This window comes from Diadema antillarum, unplaced genomic scaffold (genome assembly GCF_040938485.1).
Source record: "Diadema antillarum isolate AM-2024a unplaced genomic scaffold, OU_Dant_1.0 scf00000036, whole genome shotgun sequence".
In the NCBI taxonomy this organism is placed as follows: Eukaryota; Metazoa; Echinodermata; class Echinoidea; order Diadematoida; family Diadematidae; genus Diadema; species Diadema antillarum.
Genome location: NW_027270925.1, coordinates 2,461,556 through 2,488,049, shown reverse-complemented (window position 1 = coordinate 2,488,049; position 26,494 = coordinate 2,461,556). Strand labels below are relative to the sequence as shown.

The 26,494-nt window shown below is 38.4% G+C and overlaps 1 protein-coding gene across 1 annotated transcript in view; it reads right to left on the bottom strand.

Annotated features, from left to right (window-relative positions):
* Window positions 1–965: 965 nt before the first annotated feature.
* LOC139708230 (serine/threonine-protein kinase MARK1-like) overlaps window positions 966–26,494 on the bottom strand; it is an 80,514-nt gene continuing 54,985 nt past the window's right edge. Inside the window, exons 5-6 of the mRNA XM_071620203.1 lie at window positions 1,688–1,740; window positions 966–1,134 (exon numbers count right to left, since the gene is read on the bottom strand). Coding sequence (XP_071476304.1) covers window positions 966–1,134; window positions 1,688–1,740 — 222 coding nt within the window. The remainder of the gene's footprint in view (window positions 1,135–1,687; window positions 1,741–26,494) is intronic.

Below are 26,494 nucleotides of genomic sequence, written 5' to 3'. Positions count from 1 at the left end.
CCCATCAAAGCTGTCCCTATATTCACTTCCTTGACTGAACCTTTAAAACTACAAACAAACTAACAACAAACCTTCAAGCAGCACAAAACTAACAACAGGTCTGCCAACATTCCCACATCCAAATCAGGGAGATTTCACACAGCAATCAGGGAGATATCTGTGTGTTACATGCATTTCAATGGGCGAAAATAATTCCGAAATCAGGGAGATTTTAGTATTCTCTTATTCAGACATGAACAGATTTTGACATTTTCAGGGAGACTCCTGCAGAATCAGGAAGAACTGGCAGCTCTGTAACAATCTTTGACTGAAATTGCTCAGTCAAGTTCCTAGAACTTTGGAAGAAACTACTTGTATGTAGAACCAGGACAACTTGATATTTCTGTGCATAATCAATCAAAGGGTGCATACCAATAGTGAAAGATTCTTCTTTTTAAAAATATTCTAGCCCATCCCTTTAAGCCTTAATTCACTACACACTTCACTGTCTGTTCTAATTTGGGTGCAGCAATATGTACCAAGTCATGTACACAACCATTATGATGGTGTAGGAAGTGTTCTTAAGTCTCTCATGATTCAATGTATTCACTCTCCAGTATTATTAATACTCATGTCTTGCATTTCGCTCTTTCCTGGGTATATTTGCACATTCTGGCTTCATGCAAAATTACACACTGTGGCTTCTTAAGTGATACACACTATGACTTCTTTACCAATACACAGCAAGAAAAATGAATTATTGGATTCCCTGCCTCATTCTAAACCTATTCCTGAGAAATTCTGATATCCATCCTACAAAGGCACTTTCTTTCACCAAAGCAGAGGGAGCATTAATTTTAAAGAGACTTGATAACGTAGCAGGGTACATTTCACAATTATCTTCAAATGCCTTTATGTGGCAGGACAGCAAGTTGGGTAATTGTTTAGCTTGCGTTGCCATGGCAAGATGGAGGATGGTGATGTCATCACCTACATCTCGCAACGCTCGTCAGATGGGGATCCCAGCATCTGTCACTCTTAAGTGAGGTTGAGACGCGGCACCCGGCTCGTAATGAATGTCGCAGGGGCATGGGACAAGACACGTCGGGTGCAATCACCAACACAGGTAGCCTCCTAGCCTCGCAGCAAGGCTTTCTTTCGTGATGGAGACCGCAAATCGAGTGGGAGACAAGACTTCATTTGATAGCATCCCCACGGATTTCAAGCAAAATGCCGCAAATGGCTCGGCTCATAATACCGACTCCTCCTCGGGCAATAAATGAAAAAGTCGCCCCTCCTCCATCCCCCCTTCCCCATGCTATCATAAACACATACACACAAACACACACATACAGATACAGACTTTAGCTTCATATTTTCACCATATTTTGCTCTACCTTCTTCCAATTAGGCATGAATGAAGATGCACACAATTGTAATATTACACACATTCAGGAACAAATTCCCCCCCCCCACCACCCTTCCACTGATCTCATCATACAATGTGAATGACTGGAATCGATGGAATACAAACATGATTCATAATATGGTTGTTGGTTTGAGTTTGAATTTCATTACTATTCTGCTACCCCGTGCCATCTTCCTGCGCTTCAATAGAATCTACGATGTGTGCCAACATGCTCTAGAACAAATATACATATAATAATAATATTTGAGACATGAGAAAAATACGAAAAAACAAAGGAACTTACCTATATTTGGATGGTCTAGTAATTTCATAATTTTAACTTCTCTGTACACCTGCAGATGAGAAAGAAAAGAAAAACGGAGACGTGAAAATTTGTGATACTTGTAATTTGTAAGACACAAAAAGATAGGTGAATGAACGAAGGAGTCCTATACATACGAACCAACACAAATGATGCCTGAAATAACAGGATTGACCAGACTTTGCAGGAATCTCGGTTCATTCCAACACAGCAGCATGTTCTCAAAGACTGCTCTGTCAAAGCACAGAATCGATCGCTGTACACAACCATTGCAGCTATTATTTCTTTCGGCAAAATTTGAGGAATGCTGTTCACAATATGAAGCTTAACTCAACTCCATCAGTGAATTCATTGTAAATTTGCAAGCATGTGCTTATATACATGTACATACATACATACATTTTTATTTTTTTTTGCAATTAGTATCTATTTATTACCATCTAAATAATACATTAACTGGTACTGCTGTAAAAAAGTAATATAATTTGGACATAAGTAACAAAAGAATTATATTCTTCCCACGTACAACTTTTTTTCAAAAGTAGAAATTACAACTTGATAATATAAATACCACACATCTCCTTTGCCAGATTTATAACAATTAAAACGAAAAAAGAACAATTGTAGAGAGAAACAGAATGGAATCATGTCGGTATAGACCAAACACCCTCCACCCCCTCCCTACACACACACACACACACACACACACACACACACACACAGATACATATCATACACGTAATGACTAGAAAGGCAGCTGTTATGACTGCAATAAATGTTTCACATGCATATCTGCTCTGATATCAAACATAGATAGACCATGACACACACAACTGAACAAGGTAAAGCATCCTTTTTGGCACAGGTGAAGGAAGCTCCTACAGGACGGGGGTAAAAAAAAAAAAAATGTATCGATCCTGATCGACAAGTTCCTTTTCAAGCATCTCAATGCATTGGAGGGCCCCCTTAGGACATGAGGGGACCACGCAACCATGTCAGGCTATTGCTGATGTCCTACTTTCCATGGCAAAGGCAACAGTTTCTCGCATGCGGCAGATTGCAATATTCTCTTGAAACTGTGTAACCATATGTGCATATATCTTATCCTATCTTTTTTTTTCTACTTCCTGCAGAAGCCACAAATATCAACCTTATAAACAGCACAACAGTATTCTGAGGGCCAAAAGGTTTATTGTTTTTCTTTATTACATTTTTAACCTTTCCTGCAACAAACATAGGTGTAATATTAAGACAAATGGGAAAAAACAGTATTTTCCATGATACCTGCGATACTTTTGGTAAAAAGGAAGAGGAAGAAAGTACAAAATACAGCAAAAAGTTACAGTTTGCCATTCCTGGAAAGCCCCATTAACCTTCTGGAATTGAAATTGAAAGTGCAGATTATCACTTTAAATGGATGAAGAGCAAATTTTCATACATCTGCAGTACATAAAGTAACTACAAACACAATAATAAAAGCGTGCATCGAAAATTAAAACTTGGTGGACTAAAATGGCAAAGAGTATTTCACCTATTTTTTGTTTAAAAAATGCTTTTATCAGTTTTTCACTCCAAAATTTAAGTAATCTTATTACAAATGTGATCACCTGATGCAATTTTTCTTCACTTAACTTGCACACATTCTTTGTGTCTTCTATTGTGATGGTGAAACATTCACTACTGCTAATGAAAATTCATCAGTACCTGAAACTGCATTTCCTAATATAATAATAATACAGGGTACTAATTCAACTTGTCTGAAATTGTAATAACACTTTGAAAAAAACAAACAAACAACAGTGATTCCCTTTCACTGTAGCAAGGTGAACAACACTGAATATATCATAAAAGTCATAAATACCACACGTTTTTGTATCTATGACTTCACAATTTCTTGGCTGTATGTCATTAGTCATTATATACATTTCCGTTGCTGTAACTACTTTATTTATCCACCATATTCATTCATTCATTCATTCATTCATTCATTCTTTTTAGCTCAAACAAAATGAATGGGCAGACTGATCAAATAAAAGAGAAGAAGAAAAAAGAAGAGAAGATATTTGGCATCAGTAACTCTGTGAAAAGAAACAATAAGTATCAGCCCACAACAAAACTGATTGCACATTCTTCCTTAGATATGAAACCCTCAAAACCTTCGTCTACAGACCATATTCCCCCCTAAACACATACACAATTGCTTTGCAATTTCCTTCTCCCATTGTTCAACAGCAGTGGTCTTTGTTTGCATAACATTGTGGGAGTTTTTACAAAGAAATGGGACAAGGTTATCTCCAAATGCAATATAATGTGATTAACATAATGATAGCATTGAAAACAGTGGGTTAGATAGTACAAACAGGGGATAATCCATTCGAAAAGTCCGACCTTTTTATCTTGAGATGAGAGAGACCTTATAAACAAAGATATGAAATCACAGAATACTTCTATCAACAGCCTGGTAGCATTTGGTATCGAGACCACCGCGCATTATAGCTGTACATTTTAGGCCGAGCTCCTGCTGGGTTCTTTCAGTAATTTCAGGGTTCTACCTGCCATCAAATTTCGAAGACATTTAATTTTGAAATTTAATTTGGACAATAGCTGCATTGCTTTGCATAGTTTACCTTTAAGTCGAATCACTTCCAACTACAGATACCTAATTTATTTTTATTCCCTTATCATGATGTAGTATGAATAAAAAGGGGAGGTGGTAAACCTATTATCTGGACTTTACCAGAGAAGCATTTACATTAGCTCTTTGAGCACTCTTCATTTGCATAAGAATGTGTGATACTTTCTTGAACAATGTTTAGATTGATTTAAAAGCAAACAACGTTTACCAATCCTTTACTAAGGATTAAACTCAAATTTCTTTCATTTCTTAAAGGGACCGTACAGTTATGGTTGAGACCTAATTTCAGGTTTCTAACATTTTTGGTGAGTTAATGAGAAACCTCTCTATAAAATTGAAAGAGCATGTAATTATATGAGGAATTCAACGTTCATTTGATGAAAATTGGTATTGGAATGGTTGAAATATAAAAAAAAGAGCAATTCTAATAAAGTGTGGGACCTACACTTTCCTACGATTGCTTTGTTTTAGCTTTGTTTTTGAATGTTTCAGTCATTCCAAACCCGATTTTCGTCAAATAAACTTTGAATTCCTCTTAAAATGGTATTTTCTCTACTATATCATAAGTGTTTTCTTGGCATCTTGCAAAAAGTTAAAAGCCCAATTCTCATCTCCACCAAAACTGTACCATCCCTTTAAATAATCATCATTATGCAATGGTGGCGAACAATTACAAATGTAGTGTACGAACAGCTACAATGTAACTGACAGTGTATAATGATTCTGGTAACCGCTAATACATGATCACTATGTCTGAGGGAAATTGTACATGATGTTTATGGACAACTGCTCACCCCAGATCACATTATACATTCATTATTGACGTACGTTATAGATTGGCTGCGTATAGTACAAGTCCCGCCTTCACTCGGATCTGATGGAGGGCTTTAATACACACCCCAGGTGACTGGGCTATTGTGTGACTCATTGAGAGACAGAACAAAAAGCACAAACCCTTATGACCTCTGCAGCAGCAATTATTCTCTGTCAGTATATCCCCCCCCCCCTCACACACACTCCAACAATTACACATAATACCACATACACACACTCATCTTCACACACACACATACACACAACCTTATTAGTCCTTCACTGACACATGAAGCGAAGAGATAATGTGGGAGTTGTGGCATACTCTCTTACATATGAGGGGACTTGTCAGGTAAAAGGCACACCAACTAACATCATAACAAAATAAACAGTGTCTTTACAAGGTGAATTCACATTCACTGTTCTCATTGCAGACATACTACAGTACTAGATAACGTGGTAATCTACTTTGTATGGTTCACATTCAAGAAACACCATGCAAACATGTCTAGTAAGCACTGCAGATGCACATTTTACCAACAGGAAAGACACAAAGTCACTTGTCAGGTCACATTAAAAATATACCACGGTATGGTCGGTGGTATTTCGACTTCGTGCCTCAAATTGCACCACAAACTCTCATGTTTATTTCGTGTGAAGTTTGAATTAGCACCTGAGATGCCACAGTATTTACAATGTACTTTGCGGTGCAAAGTTTGCATTCACATTACAAAATATCGGGTATTTCACCATCAATGTAAATGCACCGATAAAATGTGATGTTCCACATCACACATGAGGAGTTAGAAATTAATATTCAAAGAAGGGAGAGCTAAGGGGATTAATGGTAGGGTATATGACGTGTCCTTTCTGCATCCAGCAGTAACATCTTATTTTCTATTGTCAGTCAAGAGAGGATGTAACCTTCAAAATGTTTCATGGGTGAACTTTCATTCTCATCTCCACTGCATGTGACCCACAATGGAGTCTAAACAATCAGTAGACTGATAAACTAACTGACTATGCCTGCTATATTGTAAAAGTGGAAATGTCGCCCATTTTGCACAACCACAAACTAGCGCAAAACTAAATTCACATGACTATTTTTGGTTGCCATATGATCCAGTGATTAATGTCTTGATTTCAAAGAATCAAATACATGCAAAATTCATCTTACCCAGCAAAGTGCAAAAAATTACTCGAATCCACATTTACAGCAAGTGACAATACATGCATTCACATTGCTATTGAAATACCACGATATTTCGTAAAAATGTGAATGCAAGTCTTTACACATCATGAAATACGCCACACAATACATCACAAAATACCGTGGTTATTTAGGGTGGTAAATCAAACTTCGGACGAAAGACGTATGCAAGATTGGAGTATGAATCGCATCACAAAATACTGTAAACCCTAAGCTATTACTTTTGCAAGAGTTTGGTTTTTGTGAATCACTGTTTGACCGCGAGTTTAACAACACGTGAAAATGTCGCCATGCGCTGGGCTAATAATGCACTTGCGATAGCTTCGGTGTCAATTCCCCAAAACAACATTTCACGAAAATGTCTGTGACCTCATTTGCAAAAATATCTGTACTGAAAATAACAGCTTGTACGGTACCAGTGATTGTTCAGTGGTGCATTTATCATGTGACCTGACACACTTTCCATCTTCTCCCTGCAGAAGACATGCACACTATGTGCATTCCTTGCTAAAACCAGAAATACCATGGCATTTTATGAATGAGAGCGGTACCAAGTGAATTACTGCTGTATCTACTGCAGTGGTATTTCACCGAAGAGTATGGTGCCAACAATATCACTGTATCTAACACGATGGCGATTCAAATGTTAATGCACGTAATTACAAAAAACTGCCTAGTTCCCTGAGGAAAAAAACCAAAAAGACTCACTACTCTGTAGAGGGTTGATAAGAAATCTACCACTTTTCATTGGTTGCTGCTATCATGATCACTTTTATTTCAAAGGCTCAAAAAAAAAAAATGACTACATATCATCTACAATGTTTGACAGATCATACAATTGTAGGTGACAGGGTTACAGAACTGGCATTTTAATCCTCACATCTCCAGAGAATTTTTTCTTTCCATTCATCCTCTTCACAATTTCTCACCAATGTTCTTGAAATTAGCCCACGGTGTTTGTCTAAAGTCTGTGGCTCTGCATTTGTGTTTACTTAGCAATGCTGAAAACAAACTTTTGCACTTTGACCACTGATCTCAGTATTCACTGAAAGGTAGTAAACATTGCAAGGCAAATCATGCCTCCTCTATCATTGCAACTTGTAATCTCATTACTATCCACTGTAAAACCATATTTCCTATAGTCCTACGCAATGACAGACAAGTTATGTTTTGTGCATGGATTCTAGTACTCTTGTAAGGTCAACTGGGTCTGCTCCAATTCACATATCAAATCTGCAACAAAGCACATCTATAATGCATCTTGCACAATACTGCACACATGCTGTAGGTTATGAGGGCCCACATACAACATGCACCAAATATTCCTGGGAATTCTATATTAGGGTTGTAACGATTCTTATCCGACTTGAAAGGAAAATCCTTTACTTCTATGGGAGGGAACTGCCACAATTTCTTGTTGTTTCTTCCTCTAAATTGAAACTAAATATATCGATGACTAAGTTCACAATTTAGCCAAACTAATTTGATACGATGCAGTGGGGACTTACGACCATCATCAGTAAATCATATCATATGGTTACTATCTTTGGTGCATCGCAACATGAATGTCTTGGTCACGCAACTAAGATGTCATTTGCCACATACACGCAAAACCAATTTAATTTCATACTAATACACAAAAGACACACAAACAATATTTTGAAATTCATGCCCGTTTATGGAGGAGTGTTCAAAGATCATCATATCCTAAAAATACACGATGTTCTGCTGCAAGCCAATTGTTTTTGGGCTGATCAAACAGAACATGAGTAACACTTGAGCGACTCACAGTCACATGATCTTAGCAGCCATTTTGAGGCACCGACAGGATGCAAAGTCAGATGATTTACAGACATTTAAAACAGTCATGACCTCCTTCTCAGTTGCCAATTTCCCTGCAAAATCCCTGAAATCTGTTTCTTTTTTTTTTCGCTCACTAAAAGTCACCATGTCCAATTGAAATCATCAAATACATATAATAGGATACAAAACTTTGGACTCCGTAGATATATAAAGGTCGGGTCTACGCTGCTACTTAACAGGAATGGCATTTGGCAACAGGTATATACCCGGGATTAATATGTTGTATTCTAGTGAAGAATACTCAGTGGTATTCTCACAACAGAACTGAATAGGAGTGTGGAACTTGGCTTACAATGAAGAAGACTGGCCCAAATCCAACAATCAAGGTTAATTACTCACAAAATCATAAAAGGGATGAAATGAAAATCTGTGAACCATCTACACAGGCAACAGTGACTTCTGCCATGCCAAAAAAACAATGTAATTACTGAATGCGGGGTACCAGCACTTTCCTGGGTAAGGGGTTGGAAGTTCAAACACTAAATTCTTTACCTTGATATACCACATTCTCTTTGGGTGTTATTTTCCCCCTGCACTCTCTCGAAATGAATCAAACCACAGAGTGATTCAAGTGAACTTTTAAAGACCTAGTGAATACAAGCGAGCTTTCCGAGTTAAGGCACACCTACAGGGACACCAACCTCCTAAAACACACTGGCAGTATTCTGAGGGATGAAAAGGCATATTTTTTTTTTTTTCTTGGGGGGGGGGGGGGAACAGTATTTTTACCTTTTCTGCAATAAACCTGTGTAGTAATACAATATGTCAAAAACAGTGTTTTCCATGAAACCAGCAGTATTTTGCCCCTCCCCCCCCCCCAAAAAAAAAGACAGTACTACAAATCCCTGCAAAAAAGTAACATTTGGCAATGCTGCACCTAAGACTGAAAACTCAACTCGGTCTTCGAGTTGAAATTAGTAAGGAAGCAGAATGAAGTAAGACCCCGTTTACAGTGCGGGGCCGGGCTCGGCCGCGGCCGAGCCCGGCCTCAATTGCGCGGCCGAGCCTCGCAACTTTGTCCGTTTACACTGCTGGGCTCGGCCGCGCTTTTGATTCAAACCTTTCAATATTTTGTCGTAGTGGCGCTCTGCTTGTAAACAAATGCAATTTGGTATTGTCTGGTTTTCAGACCCTTTGCCCAATGAATTCCGTGGCGACGAAGTCGCCGTTCGGGCAAAGGCCTTTGCCAAAGGAAAGAATTCTTTGCAGGACAAAACCACCTTAAAATATACTGGTTTTCAACGTTGAGGGGGTTAATATCCTGAATAGCGAAAGATACAGGCAGAGGGTTTGGAAGCCAGACTAAAATTGGCCGCGCAATTGGCCGCGCATTTGGCCCAGTTTGCGTTTACACTGAGAAAAGGCCGGGCTCGGCCGCGGCCGAGACCAGCTCCAGAGCGAGGCCAAATGCGAGGCCAATTTGGGCCTCGCATTTGGCCTTCTGCGCGTTTACACTGAAGCGAGGCTGGACTCGGCCGCGGCCGAGCCTCGCACTGTAAACGGGGTCTAAATCAGAGAAAACAGTATACTGGTTTCGTATGAATTACATGACACCAATGATGACACGACTTAAAAACTTTGGAATTTTGAAGTAAAACATGCTTCTTTTTCACAACAGAGATACCATTTTCAGTCACACTCACAAGCAAATTATTCTATGCAGTAATGTCATCTACTCACAACTGGTTGAAAAATGGTTGAAAAATGGGGGAGAAAAATATCGCACACACTGGTCAAGTTAGCCTACTAAAAGCTTTCGGTTGACTGGATCTACCTGCCATTTATTCAAATATACTTTTTTTTTTGGGGGGGGTGGAGATGGGGGTGGGGGAAGGAGGGGCATACAGGGTTGCTTAAAACTAAATGCCATATGTGCGAGCGATAAGGCTGCTGTGTTGTTTAAAAATAGCATCCTGATTTTAGCTCCTGGAAAAAAAACCAAACAACAACAATGAACGAACAGACAGACAAACATTTAATAGAACATATGATTTAATACCTGTGTCAGTGTATAAGCAGGTGATTTACTGGGTTGGAAAGACCATTATTAGGTTGTGGTGGTGCATATGCTGCACACACCAAAAGTTTACTTCTTTGATTCCATTGAAATTAGTGTGGTCATATTGCTGATGAATAGGATACATTGGTTATCATTGTTTACGTTGAGGTTGGGTGTGAGAGGGACTAATTAATATTTAAATAAATGTTAATTATCTATTAACGCTGAAGCTGACCATATGTTACCAACATACTATCTCAACAAAAACACAAAAGTGAATGACGATAAGCCTCGATTTGGAGATACTGTCCCGAACTAGGATTTGAGACTAACGTATGTGATCAAACAAAGGTAGGAGAGCTCGCGTTCAACAGCTCCGAAATGTCAGCACACAGGGCGAGCCACTGGCACATCTATCATCCACATACACAAGACATTCCTGTCACTTGTCATACCCTGTGATGTTATGATCCTAGAATGTGTGTGTGTGTGTGTGTGTGTGTGTGTGTGTGTGTGTGTGTGTGTATTGCACCCCTTTCTCATGGAATTTTCACAGTGCACTGTACGGGGGAATCACATTTGGGGTTTTGTCCGCATGGGATACATCACACACTCCTCCCTATTGGGTTCATGGATCTATCTGTCAAATCGTCAATCTGAATGAACATGAATGGCTCGGTCACACATACACACAATCAGATCAATTCTACACCACTCGTCTGCAATGCATCTTACCCTGCTTGAAATAAAAACATTGCGGTAATAAACACTACATATTAATGACTGTTCCCATCTTCACAAGCCTGCATCTTCCTTATCTAGCATTCAGTTGTCATAACATGCTCCTGTGTTTTTCATACAAACTTCTTAAAAACATGAACTGGAGAAAAATTGTGGTATTTGGAAATCAATACGGTGAGAGTTTGTTTGTCACGGAGCACACTCCAGTAATTCCACCAGGCATGATCATACATACACATCAAAACAACAACACCTCCGCCTTGCCCAAACAACAACTAAGCAAATAAAAAACACAAAATATGACAAAACACAAAAGAAGACAAAACAAAAATAAGAAATTTGAGATGTTGTGGGTAAAGATATCGTCACTTTGTGGAGGTACACCCACGTGGCTGCTAAATTGAAAACTGGGCCATCACTTCATCATTCCAAATCTTTCCTTGACAAAATAACATTGAACACTTCTTGAGCTAGTGCAAAAAATGAATACATGTAGTTTCTGTTTTAACCATAACCTTTGACCTGTAAGAAGAGGCACTTAATGCACATGCAATCCCTATGACCCCCCCCCCCAAAAAAAAAGCAATATGCAGTATTCTCACTTCAACATCCTTTCCCGAGCACTAGATTGCAATCCCAGGAATCTCCTCATTTCAACCTATTTTCATGTTCATAGAGACTACACGGCAACGTCACTCGATGAAAAGCCCATATTGGCTGTGCACATTACATCTTGCAACATCAAAATGCCCTCATCAGGGCTCAACACAAACTTTTCCTCTAGTGGCACGTTCTGGCCACTAAAAATCTTTTAACTTAAAATTTTGGTGGCCCAATAGGGAAATGTATTGGCCTGAAAAGGACAAGGAAATACAAACAATGCATTTTGCATCTCAGTTGCCCGATCGTGGCTCGACAAAATGTCGAGCCCTGCTTATACATGCAAATGCTTGGCATCATGGACAGTGTCTCCTCCACGTTTGTGGCTGAACAAATCTGAGCGATGGCGATCGCCAACATAGATCCATCGACCCTCAGCAAATTTACATAGAGGCACAGTTCACATGAAAGCACACACAATTTCGGGCAAAATGTGATGCGCACTTGAGCACATCGCCACCAATGCATGCATGAACATGTCCACCAGTCTGTTAGAAGGCGGCCCCTTTTCCCTGGCCTGATTTTTTTTCCTTTGCTTCTGCCCCCCCCCCTCTCCCTTCTCTGCCCTCCTTTTCACTCCTTTCTTCATCTTTTCCACCATTCTTACTATCTCCCAACTCTTTCTGCTCTCTCTCGCTTCCTTCAGTCTCAGTCTTTCCTGCCATATGGATCAACACACAGCCTGAGCCTTCCACCAACCCATCTGCCTCCTCCTCACAACAACATTTGCAGGAGAATGATTGACGGAGAGGAGCCCAGACTCGGTGTGACTGCTTTTCTCTCTCTCCTACAACTGCCCGTTTCCAAAACACCCAACTCCAAAAGCCCTGGGCTTGGGTGCACCCGTATCCAGCCCGCTTTATTAGCTGTACAGCGATTTACGCCGATCTCCTGCGAGCGTCATCGGCATTAGCGGTAAACACCATGATGTATAGACAAGCTTGGGACAGTGGAATAGATAAGTCATCTGCTGCAAAGTGCAACAAATGGATATTTCAGTGTAATTTCACCGCCCCACAATTAGCCGGTATGCCCTGATTCCCAGAGTCAAAACTAAGTCCTTGGAACATACTACTAAGCATAAATCTGTCACATGGATAGAGCTTCTATGACATTGTATGTGCAATACAGGGCTCTGACAATAACCCATGACAAAATAACATCATTGCAGTTTAATAGAATAAAGAAAAGCTTGCACTACAGGGCTAGCTCTTTGCGCGCAGTTGTGCTGAATACTGAGATGTAATTTCTACAAGTAACATATTCATGTGTACATGCTATTTTTATATTCTACTAAACTTTTGAGGTAGAGACTCCACAAAAAGTGTCAGAAATAAAGATTAACAAAGATTTTGACAAACATAACGGGTAATAGATACCCTGATAGTGTATCACCTAAGAAGAAGTTGCATAGGAACACTTGAAAACACTTGAAAACTGCAAACATTTTCCGGAGGATGTGTCGGGTGGTCATTTGGCACAAGTTGCTCAGTAACGGCTATCCAGCTTGTCATGATTTTTCATTGTCGGTGTGAATGTCCCTTGAGAGGCAGAATATTGTTTCCAAAAGCAGAATTCATGCAAGAAAGAAAGATTAAAGAGAAAGAGAGAGAGGAAGAAAGGCAAGGGGGGGGGGAGGGGGAGGGGTGAAGAGGGAGAGGAAGAGAGATGAGTATGAGTAAAGGGAAGGAATTGAGGATAAGTGATCAGTCTGTTCTTGACATTCTCAGCCTCTTTTTCTCCAGTTTCCTCCTTCACCCTTTGACCGGCACAGAACTTGCCACGCTGCCAGCTGCTGTTACATTTGGTTCTTCATTAACCCACTTCTACATTGTAGCTTGGAGGAGAAAGGTGTCCCTATATCGAAGTAACGTCAAGTGCAAATTCAGTCGCTGATATTTGGTTCTGCCTGATTCCCTCAAGTTCCCCTTTTCACTTGGCTCTATACATGCACGCACAAAAATTGTGTAAGCTTTACAAGCAATGCACAATGCAGGTCTATCTTAACCCGTTTGCACCTACATTTGCATTACCAATGGCAACGAGTGTTCCAAAGTTTTTCCTCCTCTGTTTTTCCTCCTAACACGTAATGAACAAAAGCCACAAGGAAAATAGTCAATGGCCAGAATCCACAGAGTTAGTTTAAATTCAGCCCATGGATTATGCAAATTTTGTCTAGGTGTAAATGTTCCCGACAAATCGTGCATGCCAACAGACATTCAATAACGAACGTGTGCGATGTGATACCCTGGGTAAGCGCATGTGAAAAATACGCCTATTTCACACTTGTTTTAGTCCACGGATTAAACTTCAACCCTTGGATTTGATTTAAACCACCTTTGTGAATCGGCCAATGCTATTCCACTGTAAATGTCATGTCATCCTCACTACAAAATACAATGCAAATTACATGCCTCTTGCTTGTTTAAAAAAAAAAAAATTTAGGGACTTATAATCAAGTGATAATGTATTACTGTACAAAAAACAAACAAACAAACAAACAAACCCAAAAGCAAACGGAATCTTCTCACAACTGACTTTGTAATATAAAGGTATAGAAATGTGGTACAAATATATGCACACATCGAATTTCTCGTACATGATTATACTCAGGATACTTGGTTATTTTGTCCTTTCTATAAATACTCTGTAACAGAAATAGCTAAAAAAAAAATCTTCCAGTCAGCAAAAAATGACATCATGCTCAATGCTTCGGGTGAAGATAGCAAACAATCAAACAAAAGCTGGGGAGAAATAGGTCAGAAAATGAATGACCAGTTGGGAGTGTACATAAATTGCCTTGTTAGATTATCTAGTGATATTTAAACTGTCATAATTTTTTAATCATTGCCTTATACTGCTGACATTTTTGCTGCATGTGTAAGGCTTAATGGTACTGTTTACCACTGGGAACAGTGATTTAAAAAAATGTTCGAGTTATCACATTTGATGCATACATGTAGGTCAGTTGTATCACAAAACATCCTACTATATAAACATTTTGAATAAAGCCTAAAATATAAGGAGATATCACTATTTTTTCTCACTTAACCATAACTGTAGACGGTTAAGTCTAGAGACAAATCTATTATAGCTATTGTTCACATTTTGTGTATTTAACAATACATAACATGGATTATACTGATTGACTTCTACTATCCCTAACTCACATTTTAGAACTATTTTCAAGCTAAAAAGCTGGGTTTTTGTTTCATCTGCAAATGGTAAATAATGCCTTTAACACAATTTCTCTATTGGGTCAATGGTCCCCGCAAGGTATGTTTAGCTAAGAATGACCTTTAACACTTATCAACATTTCACAACCAGGACAGTTTGCAGACCAGTTAGTCTGACTTTCAGACTGCATGCTACTACCCTCTACTTCAATAATTTAAAATTTCAAGTGAAATAAATTGCTTCTGCTAGAATACTTTTCATTGTACCTCGGTAAAGCCAATTGTGACAGGATGTTATGTGCATTGAGTTTAAGTCATTGGTAAAGATGACAGACTGTAAAAACAAAGAGAGAAGACAATATTCCATGGGCATAGGACTAAGGCTATACTAGTTACTACTGCATTCCCAGTAGCAGTATTACAGTGCAGTAACCCAAGTGGTGAGCTGTAGGCACATCTTCTTTGACCATTTTCACACCGGTCGAGAAACATAAATGCAATGCTGAATTGAAATTATGATTGCAATTACAATTCAAATTATCATCCATGTGTATGACTGAGGAAGGCTTCATGGAATCTATGGTTTCGATTTTTTTTTTTTGGGGGGGGGGGGGGTGGGGGTGTGGCTTCTTTCCAAGTCAACGTCTATCACTCTTATTGAGTGGTACATGGTGTGCATTTTGACTGCAGCGCGAGCATTTGCGGGGTGCGGTTGAAATGTCACCATAAGCTCTGCCCAAAAAAACATGATTTGGAGATCATTCAGTAAACACGACTGTTCCATTCCGTAAGTCTGGCAAATCCTGATTGGAAAACACCACAGACTCTCATTTGAATCATTGACTGGAATATTATGATTCAAATCACCCTCCAAAATTCCAGTTTGCATACCGGAACACACAGCGAAAATGCATATCTTGAATCATGTTTCTAGCGATTCATCATTACAATTCTGTTTCAAATCACGCACTCTCGATGTGTGTGTGAAACCTGTTTCAAATCACGCACTCTCGATGTGTGTGTGAAACCTGTCTTTGACTTCATCATCTTCCTTCCTCACAGAGTATGGAATGTAACTCCTGTCACAAACTGGTTTCTTTCTTTCCCCGAAAGCCTTCAGGACTTCTGACCACTATAAAAAGTCGCAAAGGGTATGGGGCGGCTTACGTGTGACAAGAGATAAACTTGTCCTTTACAGGTATTAAAAATGTCAACAGCCTAGCATGCCAGTCATGTCATTCCCAGGACGTGATTTCTGAATTCCATTGTGCATGAAGATAGCGTGCAGCGGGATGGTGACGAAAAATCAAGAAGCTGCTGTTAATGAACAATGGCATTTAGGCTGCCTGCCTCTGTCCAAAGGTGAATGTCCTATTCATGGAAACTACCGCTCTGTATGTAAATATTGATCACCATGGTGTGATTCCTCATGCACTCTAAGGGATAACATGCAATGTTCAGCTGCATATAAAACTTCCTTTTTACATTACAGTAAAGAAATAGGAGTTTGTGAAAATTTCATGACAGGTATGATTGTAAAAGCTATTGGCCTGTTACCAGATTTGAAACTCGAGGACTTTGCTTGATTCAGAGACTAAAAGAGTGGATAGGGAATGTCTAGGCATGCAGTATTTTGAGGTCACTGATAATCTTACTTTTATACTTAATGAATAAGAGTGTAGTTGAAGGAAGCTTTGATTATGGCAATCAAACAAACTAAATAGGCTGTAGGATGGATGGACATGCGATCCAAAAACATGTTGTCTCTGGCCCCCTTTGGGTTGGAAGCAATAAATAAGTTCATTGCTGAGGAGATACTAAAAACTACTTCCGTCATAACACACTGCTCACATGACTAAAAGTCATATCAAAGAGGCTGCACAAATTTCCTCAGAAATTGAGGTATTTGGCATAAGCAAGGAAAACCTCCTTGGCATGAAATACGAGTAAAGAAGGCTCATACATCCATGCATCAGGCCTTTCTAAATGCATCTTCCGATGCTTCACACTGAACGGCTCACCTCTATGACACCACTGAACTGATATTCCCTGCTTGTAGCATACCACCTCTGCAACTGTCTTGACAAGAATATTAATCATCCTACCATCCTTCAGAAAAAGCTGTGAGACCCACACATTCCTCCAGATCCTGTGAAAGCTGGAGCTGCTTTTGAGACCAGCTCCCCCATCTATCACTCTGGGTTATGCTGTGAATTTACTGTGTTCATTTTTGTACCTCATTATTTTTCAGCTAGGAGGATAGTTACACCTGTCCAGTATCTAGTTACACCTGTCCAGTATATCTAGGGCAGCAGGTCCAGTGTCACCTACTGGAAAATATCTCAATACTAATAATTTGCCATGTTTGAGCTTTCCATTCATGCTGACAAAAAAAGAAGAAGACAATAATAATAAAATGAAATAAAATAAATAAAATATCATGATGTTTTGGCGCAAGAGAAAACGGTGAGTCTTTGAATGCTTACGTTATCGGGCTTGACAGTTTGTAGTATAAGCAACTATGATTATGACGTAATAAAAATGTAAAAACTGTAATTTTTGCGTACAGATATCTTTATGAAATGGGGGAGGTCACAGACACTTCTGCTAGATGTTGTTTTCGCGATTTGGCACCGAGGCTATCGTAGGTGCACTAATGCCGTCTAGTCACTCAGCAAATTTAATGTGATCCCGATCAGGGAGGCGATATTTTCTGATGTTGTTAAATTCGCTGCCCGTGACAGTGATTCACAAAATTCACAAAAATTAAACCATGGCAAAAATAATAGCTTTTACAGTAGCCTGGACAGTTAGATGTGTGTGTGTGTGTGTTTTTATGGCAGTGTAAATAGCCCTTGAGTTGTTTTGAGACAGATATTGTTACCACATTCTGTTGTAGAAGAAATAGGTTACCACACATTATCTTGTCACACCTCAAAATCATGCCTTGAAGAATAAATCTAATATTAGCAAAGGTAAAATTAGAAGCATGCAACTCATCATGGACACAGACAACTATCATATTACACTTGATATCGATGCATATTTTTTTCTTTCTTTGCATGTGATCATGTAACGGTAGTGAGTCACGATTCATCGCTTACTGTAAACTTCTATTGGCCGACAATTTAGACTGTAAATTCAAAATGACAACTATTGAATAATGCCACATTTTTACAATCGTTAGCATATGGCTGCTTTCTGCATATACGTGCATGGTCTTGGCTTCCAAGGTAACATTATAACTTCGAGGTTCCGACGGCTTTTGCCTTCTCCGAGAGTAATGTCGTGTCTTTGCACCGATACTCTGTAACGATCCTCCTTTGGGCCTCTGCTTTCGACGACTTGATTTTATAGCCCTGCCATAACTGATATGTCTCGTGTTGTCTCCATTCCTACACAAAGTGCCTCTGGTGATGGCGATCAACACACAGTAGCCCTACCATCATGTATTGTATACTCCCAAATGCTCATTTGCTCTGCTGTAACCTCATCCAGGATTTCTAGCAGTTATGAGCTAACTAGCAACTACAGGTAAAAGGCTTTAAAAGAGATTTAAAAAATATCAATCAATAAAAAACAATAATAAAACAAATCCTCATATCACTCTCAGTAGATTAATAGGCCTACTAGTTCATAAAGGGAAGCAGTGTTGGCTACAGCATGCCACATAAATGTACAGTCACAATGAGACACATATAAACACACAAGTCAGAAAGAGAGAAACAAAATCGCTGATTTTAAACATCTTAATAGTCCCTTGACCTTTAAGTTCCAGGTACGGCAAGAACAGAGAGAAATAGGTTGAAAGTCACTGTGGAAGAAAACATGTGACTTGCAATACGTCGACTGCATACATTGTGGGATAGGACCCACTGCAGCACGTGACATGTCATAATGAAACAAATTATGCATGCAAACTCATAACTGACGCACTGCATGTGATGTTGAGCATAAACTGCATAGGATGTAGATGTGGAAATGCCTGGCAAGAAACTCCATAATTACACCTAATGAGAATGCATCGAAGTGACAAGATCCCAGGTCAGAGAGACAAATAAAGGACTGACAAACTGACAAGCAAAAAAAAAAAAAATGAATGAAGCGTAATCCCTTCAAATCTCTACGAAGTTGACATCTGCTGATCGCCTGTAAGACGTTGCATTGTGTTAATATTACCCGATACCATTCAAAACTGTCATTTCTTGAGCACCTTGTCCAATCATCCATCAAAAATTCAGACAAACTATGGATTCATTACACAGATTTCAGTCAGCACTTTTATTTGCATGAAGAACAGATTCATTTGTTTTTAAATGAAGTAGGCCTACTCCTAATTATGAAAACCACAATGGCTTCATCAAATAGAAATGTGTGTCCCTGACAACTAAAATGGCTACTGTGGCAAACATAACTTCACATTCAATCAACAGCCATTGTACATCTTTTTGATAGCCCATGCAAAATATCTTTTCCCCAAAGATGACAAGATTCCTTGACCAGTGAGAGAATATGAAAGGAAAGAGGGAAGTTGTAGTTCTACTTCTGGGAACAAAGACTACAGTAAGTTTGTGTCATGACTCTGCACACATTGTTCTTATATATATATTTATAAAAAAAAAAAATGAGTGCTCTGGTGAAGTTGTGGGGAAAATGGTAGAGATTGCAAATAGTGCTACAACCTTTAAAGGGAAATTCTGGACCAGTTTTAAAAACATTAGACTGAAAATTAAAAAGATGTAAAATGTTCTGAATACAACAACGAAAATTTGATCAAAATCATATGAAAATAAAGGAAGTTGTTACATTGGGAAATTTTACTAATTTTTCATGAATTTTTCTTGAATAGTCAATATGAATATGCAAATGAAGTGATGATGTCATCTCCCAACAACTTGTTATGTAGTTTGTACATAAATTTTGAAATTTCCAGTTTTTTGTTCAAACACAATTATGCCTAAATATCAAATCCTGATATATCTGAATGATCATTATCTTGATGTTAATCAACCATTACTAACATTGTTTAAACTCTTATAATTGGAAAAAAAAATTGTCATTCCTTTTTGTACACAATCAATGAAAAATTGTGAGGTGATGACATCATCAGCTCACTCAATTAGGACCTACACATTCATATCAACTGTTCAAGAACTAGTATGCAAAAATTAGGGAATTTTTAAAATTTCGTGACTACCTCATCTTTTTATTTGATTTTGATCTAATCTTCACTGATGTGCTAGTCATATATTTTGTTCTTTCTTTTTAGACTAATTTCAAACTGGCCTGGAATTCCCCTTTAAAAGACTTCCCTGCTGCCAGAATGATGATATCTCTCTGAACAGTGTTCCACCTTTTACCACTTCCTGTTATTGGTTGACAGGTACAAAGTCCACCGACCTTCTGGACCACAGTGGGGCTAAACAACTTTCTACGAATTATACCTGTCTTTGCTGTATCACAATATACACCCATGTCATGTCATGTGGACCAACACGCACAGATGCAGGGCAGGTGAAGTACCCTTTCATAAAAATGAAGGCAAACTTATTTTTCACAAAGGTTTGAGGAGAAACTTTGGTCCAGACAAGTTAATAATGGTCTAGAGAGTAAAACAACTCAATCACTGAAGTATACCTAAAATCAAATACAGGCGAAATATCAATAGCCTCTCTCACATGCGAAGTAATGATTTCAAAAATTGCAGAAAGTGTGTTGAACTGATCAAATGCCTTGCCTTTTTTCCCCCTTTCTTAATTTGGTATTGTCTGAAGTATATGGGACTATGAGATTAGGTGCATTCACATGAAATGAAAACTTTAAAGTATTAAATATGCTTCACTAAGAAAGCTAGTGTTTACTGACTTGAGTTACAGACACATTTAATGACAGAGTCTGACAAATGAGAAGTTTTCCATTAGCCTGAATGGACAATTGGGCTAGAACCCCCATACTTGCCCAAATTCTCAAGTGCCCATTCATTTTACTTGCCAGAGAGTAAGCTCTACCACCTGTAAGTAAGTGAAAATCAAGCAAGACTTCACAGCAACAACTTCCAAGTGTATAATTAGTACCAAATGATCATTTCTTTTTTAAAATCCAGGACGGCCTCTTGTATTGTACATCTTACATGGGGGTGGGGGGGGGGGGGGGGTAAGTGGGGGCATTTACAGTATCTTAATCTGTGATACTTCCTGCATTTAAGTCTTCTAGAAATAAATCTTCAGGCAGAGAGACAAAAGACCATTATCGTAGGATTTATCTCTTTTGTGACCCATTGAACTTGGCGACCTTTGAGCTGGCCAAGAAAAGGAAGAGGATGGACGAAAACTGAGCGGGCATCTCTGCTGGCCTTCCTTGTTGGGACTGTCCACCTCGAGAGTATAATGCAGCATCCCTAATGGACTGTGGCCACTCTGACCCACTTGTAATAGGATGGTCAGGTCATGGAGAAAACACAAGCTTTATGAGGGGAATTCTGTCACACTTGACCAACTTCTATCACCCTAAATGGAATGTACACAAATCTGCCTCACACACATCCCCGTCTGCAAGTTCCAAATTCCCAACGCCTCACCACCAAGCGCAGATCTATATTCAAACATTTTGCAAGGCTGCCGAGTGAACACTGGTTGTCATCACCCATCCCCACCTCCCCCACCTCCTGCATAATGTCATGTGAATCTGGATCTTTTGACTGACGTCAAAGTGGTCATATGGGACTGAGCAAATACTGTTGAGTCTGCAGCCAAGACTGAAAGCATATGACTCAGCCCCGACACCCATGGTATTTGAACACTGTTGCTTCCTTACCAAATGTAAATTCAATCATTCATCCCTGAATGGAGAAGTTGTTACTCCTATAAAAGTTAAAGACCCATTAACATTGAAAATGTCTTCCAGCTTTCTGATGAGAATTCTGTGACAATTATATTCCTTGAACTGCATAGGAAATTGACCAATGGACAGGTCACATGTAACATACTTCCTTTTTTCCACAGTTGAAATGTCACAAGGTTAGGTCACAAAGTTGGCTTGATGTTGCCTACCTTAAACAAAACAAGACACCCAGAGGGTCTAGTGCTCACCTGGGTATTGCAGGTTCATGTTTCAATTTGGTAAGCACCCCTGGATCTACCCTGAACAATCTTGATATTGCACTCACTAACATATTTACTCACAACAATTGGGGGGGGGGGGGAAGGGGGAGGGGAAAATAGAAATTTTCCATCTCCCTAGTAATGATAATTGTAGAGTTTGGTAAAAATTTCACAATGTAATTTTCACAAGATGAAAATTTGGCCCTACAACTTGGTCTTCCTCATCAGGCCCTCAGGTCTGCTGTTTTAATCTGGGACTGTCACTGATAACAGGGGTGCCGGAATTACCTCACAGCACTCACAGCAATACCTTGTTCCATTCTCTTTGGCTAACTGATATCATAGATGAGGAAATGCTTTGCTAAATTTCTTTTTTTATAATGCTGTCTGGTTTGGCTTTTCCTCTAAATGCTGCATGTTTAAAATGTAATCACTATTTGGCTAAATCACACAAAAAGACCTGATCTCAATCTCTGCTACACGCAGCCAAAAAAGTTGAAGTTTCAGCTCATGCATCGATAGGTCAAACACTCAATCAGGAGAAACTCCCATGAGCTAAACAACTATGATAATAATCATCAAATATCAGACCTACAACAAGGTGACAAAAACCAGAGTGACAGACATGACTCATTCACTCTCTCCATTTCTTCGATTGGTAAAAAACAAAAACCAAAAACCAAAACAAGACTCCCACTCTTTCTCAGAAGATATGTGGAAATATGACATTAATCTACAGTGAACATTGTCAAAACATAAAACCTAGTGGGGGGGGGGGGGGGGGGGGAGAAACAGAGGCATGAAAACCTTGTGGTCAGTTTTACTGCTGTATCATAACAGTCACATGATCAATGAAGCCCTGTCATGATACCACACTACCAATATCCTGACATTAGATTCAATTACCTGTACTCCTTTCCTCTTTGATGTTTTTCTCTCATTTTTTATTTTGTTTGTTTGCTTTTTTGTTCCTCTGCTCTTACTCAATATTTACCCATTGCTTGATATAACACATTCAGCTTTCCTGATGGTATCAGAGAAAAATTTCATGTGAAATCATTTCAAAATCATAATGTTAAGCATGATCCTCTGCATTCTATGACAAGCCCCAGCTGGGCGTGAGAGACATTGGAAACACATAACACTAGTCACGTAGTCACCCATGGTTGCTATAGATATGAAGTTAGTCCCTTTTTTTCCTTTTTTTTTTTTGTTGCTTTTTCCCCCACTTGTTCTGTGCACAGACACACACAACAACGTTCTTTTGTGGTACACACACTTCAATGTGTGGGCTTTACATTCTAAGAAAGAAGCAACATTGAAATGTTGTCGGCCAGCATGACAAACGAGCACGAACACAAGCCTTCTCGTGGATGAATGAACAATGACTACTGTGGGCTCACCAAGGCCAGGGCTCACGCTTTTATGTACATGACTGAATTAAACTGCATTAATCAGAGTACTTTTTCCCCTGATCTTTGTCTTTATTTATTCATCTTATTCTATTTTATCTATTTATAATTATCAATATTATGTTATTCGAAGCAGGATGTTGGATGACAATCAGCATGCGAACATGCCACTGAGAATATAAAAGAGCCCTGAAACCTGTCAAATCATACACAGTATGAGGGATTAATGGCAAGTGATTATAATGCAGGAAATGATTCAAATGCACTTAATTTTGTGCCGTAACCTACTTGCCTGATACAGATCTAGATATTTGTCTTTAGGAGTAAATCAAGTTGATACAATTTCATGAGCCACCTCTATTATAACATGCATCAATCTTTTTTTTTCTCATTCTGTGCCGCCACCTGATTTCCATGCATGAATGAAGGACAAATATATCATTTGAGAGAAAATCAATATGACAGACTTTGATAACTTCTATGAGGTGATTTCCCACGTAGTTTGTATAGAAAATGAAAGCTGAAAATTTAAAGAAGGCATACATCCATCTTGATATCTTGTACTGAACTTAATGGATCGTATAGTTTTGGTTTATTTATTTATTTATTTATTCAGTTTTCTTTATCCAGGGTAGCCCCATCAGTGGTTTAAACACTGTTATCCTAGGGGGCCCTGCAACAGAATGACAAAATATAACAGTTCAACAAACACAAAATAACAAATCAAGGACATTCCTTTTTACATCATAACATCAACACAATATCAATATTCTATATAAATGAAAAAATGCAAAGTTAATCGTTGACGATAATACTACACAAACTCATATTATTTGAGAAAAAATACCTTAACATTAAACAGGAATATCAAAAATACCCGAATTCTACCCCAAGTGAGATATGTATGCTCTTACGAACGCTTGAAGAGAGGTTGAGACCTAATTTCAGGTTTCTAACATTTTTTAATGAAATAATGAGAAACCTCTTATGAAATATGAAAGAGCATGTAATTCCATGAGGAATTCAACGTTTATTTGATGAAAATTGGTTTTGAAATGGCTGAGATATCCAAAACAGAGCGATTCTGATAAGTGTGGGACCCACACTTTATTACGATCGCTTTGTTTTACTTTGTTTTTTGATGTTTCAGTAATTCCAAACCCGATTTTCATCAAATAAACTTTGAATTCCTCTTAAAATGGTATACTCTGCACTATTTCAAAAGTGTTTTCTTGGTATCTTGTAAAAGGTTAAAAGCCCAATTCTCATCTCCACCAATACTGTACTATCCCTTTAAATGACAGATATATTGCTCAGAGATACCAAAGTCATATAAAAACAGCTTATTACTTATTTTCTGCGCATTTTTATCTTTACAAATGTTTTAGATCAGTGAATTAGATTACAACACAGTTATATAATACAAGGACACATCTCATGAAATTACGGGATAGTTTCCAGTCCATAAAGGCACTTTTACAAATCTTTAAATGTCAGGCAGTGACCAAAAATCAAATTAGATTCATAACATAAAGAAACAATGGCACATCTAAACAAGAAAAAGATATCATGAAAGCACAGGCATTCCATTGTGAAGAGTGAATAAACCCTCGCACATGAAATAACGTCATGGATATTGATCAGAGTGAAAAACCAATCAATGTCCTACATAACTTTCCAGATAGAACTGGAAAAATAGAAGGGGAATGCGTAAGAGAGGTAATATCAAAGTGGCAAATGAATTCAAATTTTGGGTCAATTAAAAAAATGAGATAGTATGGTTCTTCCTTACCACTTATTCAATTCACTTAGCTTTTATTTCAATGAAGAAAAAAGAATGTGCCAAAATACTGACAGTTTTACTGACAGCAAACCCTGACATTAGGAAGAGATAAATCTTCACTTTGGCTTCAAGATCTAGAAGAAGTATGGCTTGTGTGATGAAACATCTCTCACAAAATTTCATCCCACTCCTCCTTGCCCCCCAGGGCAGCTTTCTGCAAGTTGTTGCAATCTTGCTCAATTTTCTGCCAGTGCACAAAAACCCTCTTACACCGACCGATTTCCAAAGAAAATTTATATCAGTTTTTTCAAAATAGATCACATTAATCTTTCCCGCAGCTATAAAGGTATACAAGGATGATGATCCCTGTCAATACTCCTAAAATTCAATATAAAAACACTAGATCAATTTTGTCATTCAGAGCAGTACAGAAAATGTACTGCAAAGACAGACAAACATCATTACCATAGAGATGTCCAAAGAAAATTTAAACAAGCACTTTGAAAATAGAATACAAATCTTACCTGAATTCTATAATGTATAATAGGATGATGACCCTAATTCCTACCCCTAGAATTCAGTATAAGAGCAAAAGATCCATTTTGGCATTTGGAGCACCAGAGAAAATGTACCACTGACAAACATCATTACCATAGGGATTTCCAAAGAAAATTTACACAAGTTCTTTCAAAATAGGTTACAAATCCTTTCGAAAGTTTTAAATATAAACTAGGATGATGATTACGTCATTGGACAAGATGTTTTAACTCACGATGTCCCTCTCCACCCAGGCGTATGGGTACCTGGCAACGCTAGGGTAATAATAATGGCAGGGCCCTCTGGTAAAGCAGTGGCAACACTGAAGAGGCAACCCTGGGTAAATAAGACCTTATTATTATTCATCCCAACTCATATTCCTAGAATTCAATACAAAAGGAAAATATCCACTTTGGCACTTAAAGCAGTAGACAAAATATACTGCAGTTCAGACATAGATCAATTCAATATAACGGTATCAACTGGAAACACTCATTTACCTTTTTCTCTTAAAGAATATTGTGAATGATTCCACGCAAACTCCTTTTTGAAGTTTTTAATTCACGAGACATGTCAGTTATGATGTGAAAAGAATGTGTATGATTATGAAAAACAATGTAAAGTCATAACAAACACTCTAATTCACTTTAAAACTGTCAATAGCCATGTGTGTGCGCAATGAAAACATTATGCTTTGTAAATAATGCCCATAATCTCATCTTTCTTGAAAGCCCCATGCAATTTAAAGCCAAAATATGCAAATCTTTGCTGAAATCCAAAATAGCCAACATGGACATGCATAAGATAATCCCTGCATGTGACCTTTTATGGAAGAAAAAAAAAATCACCCTGGCTA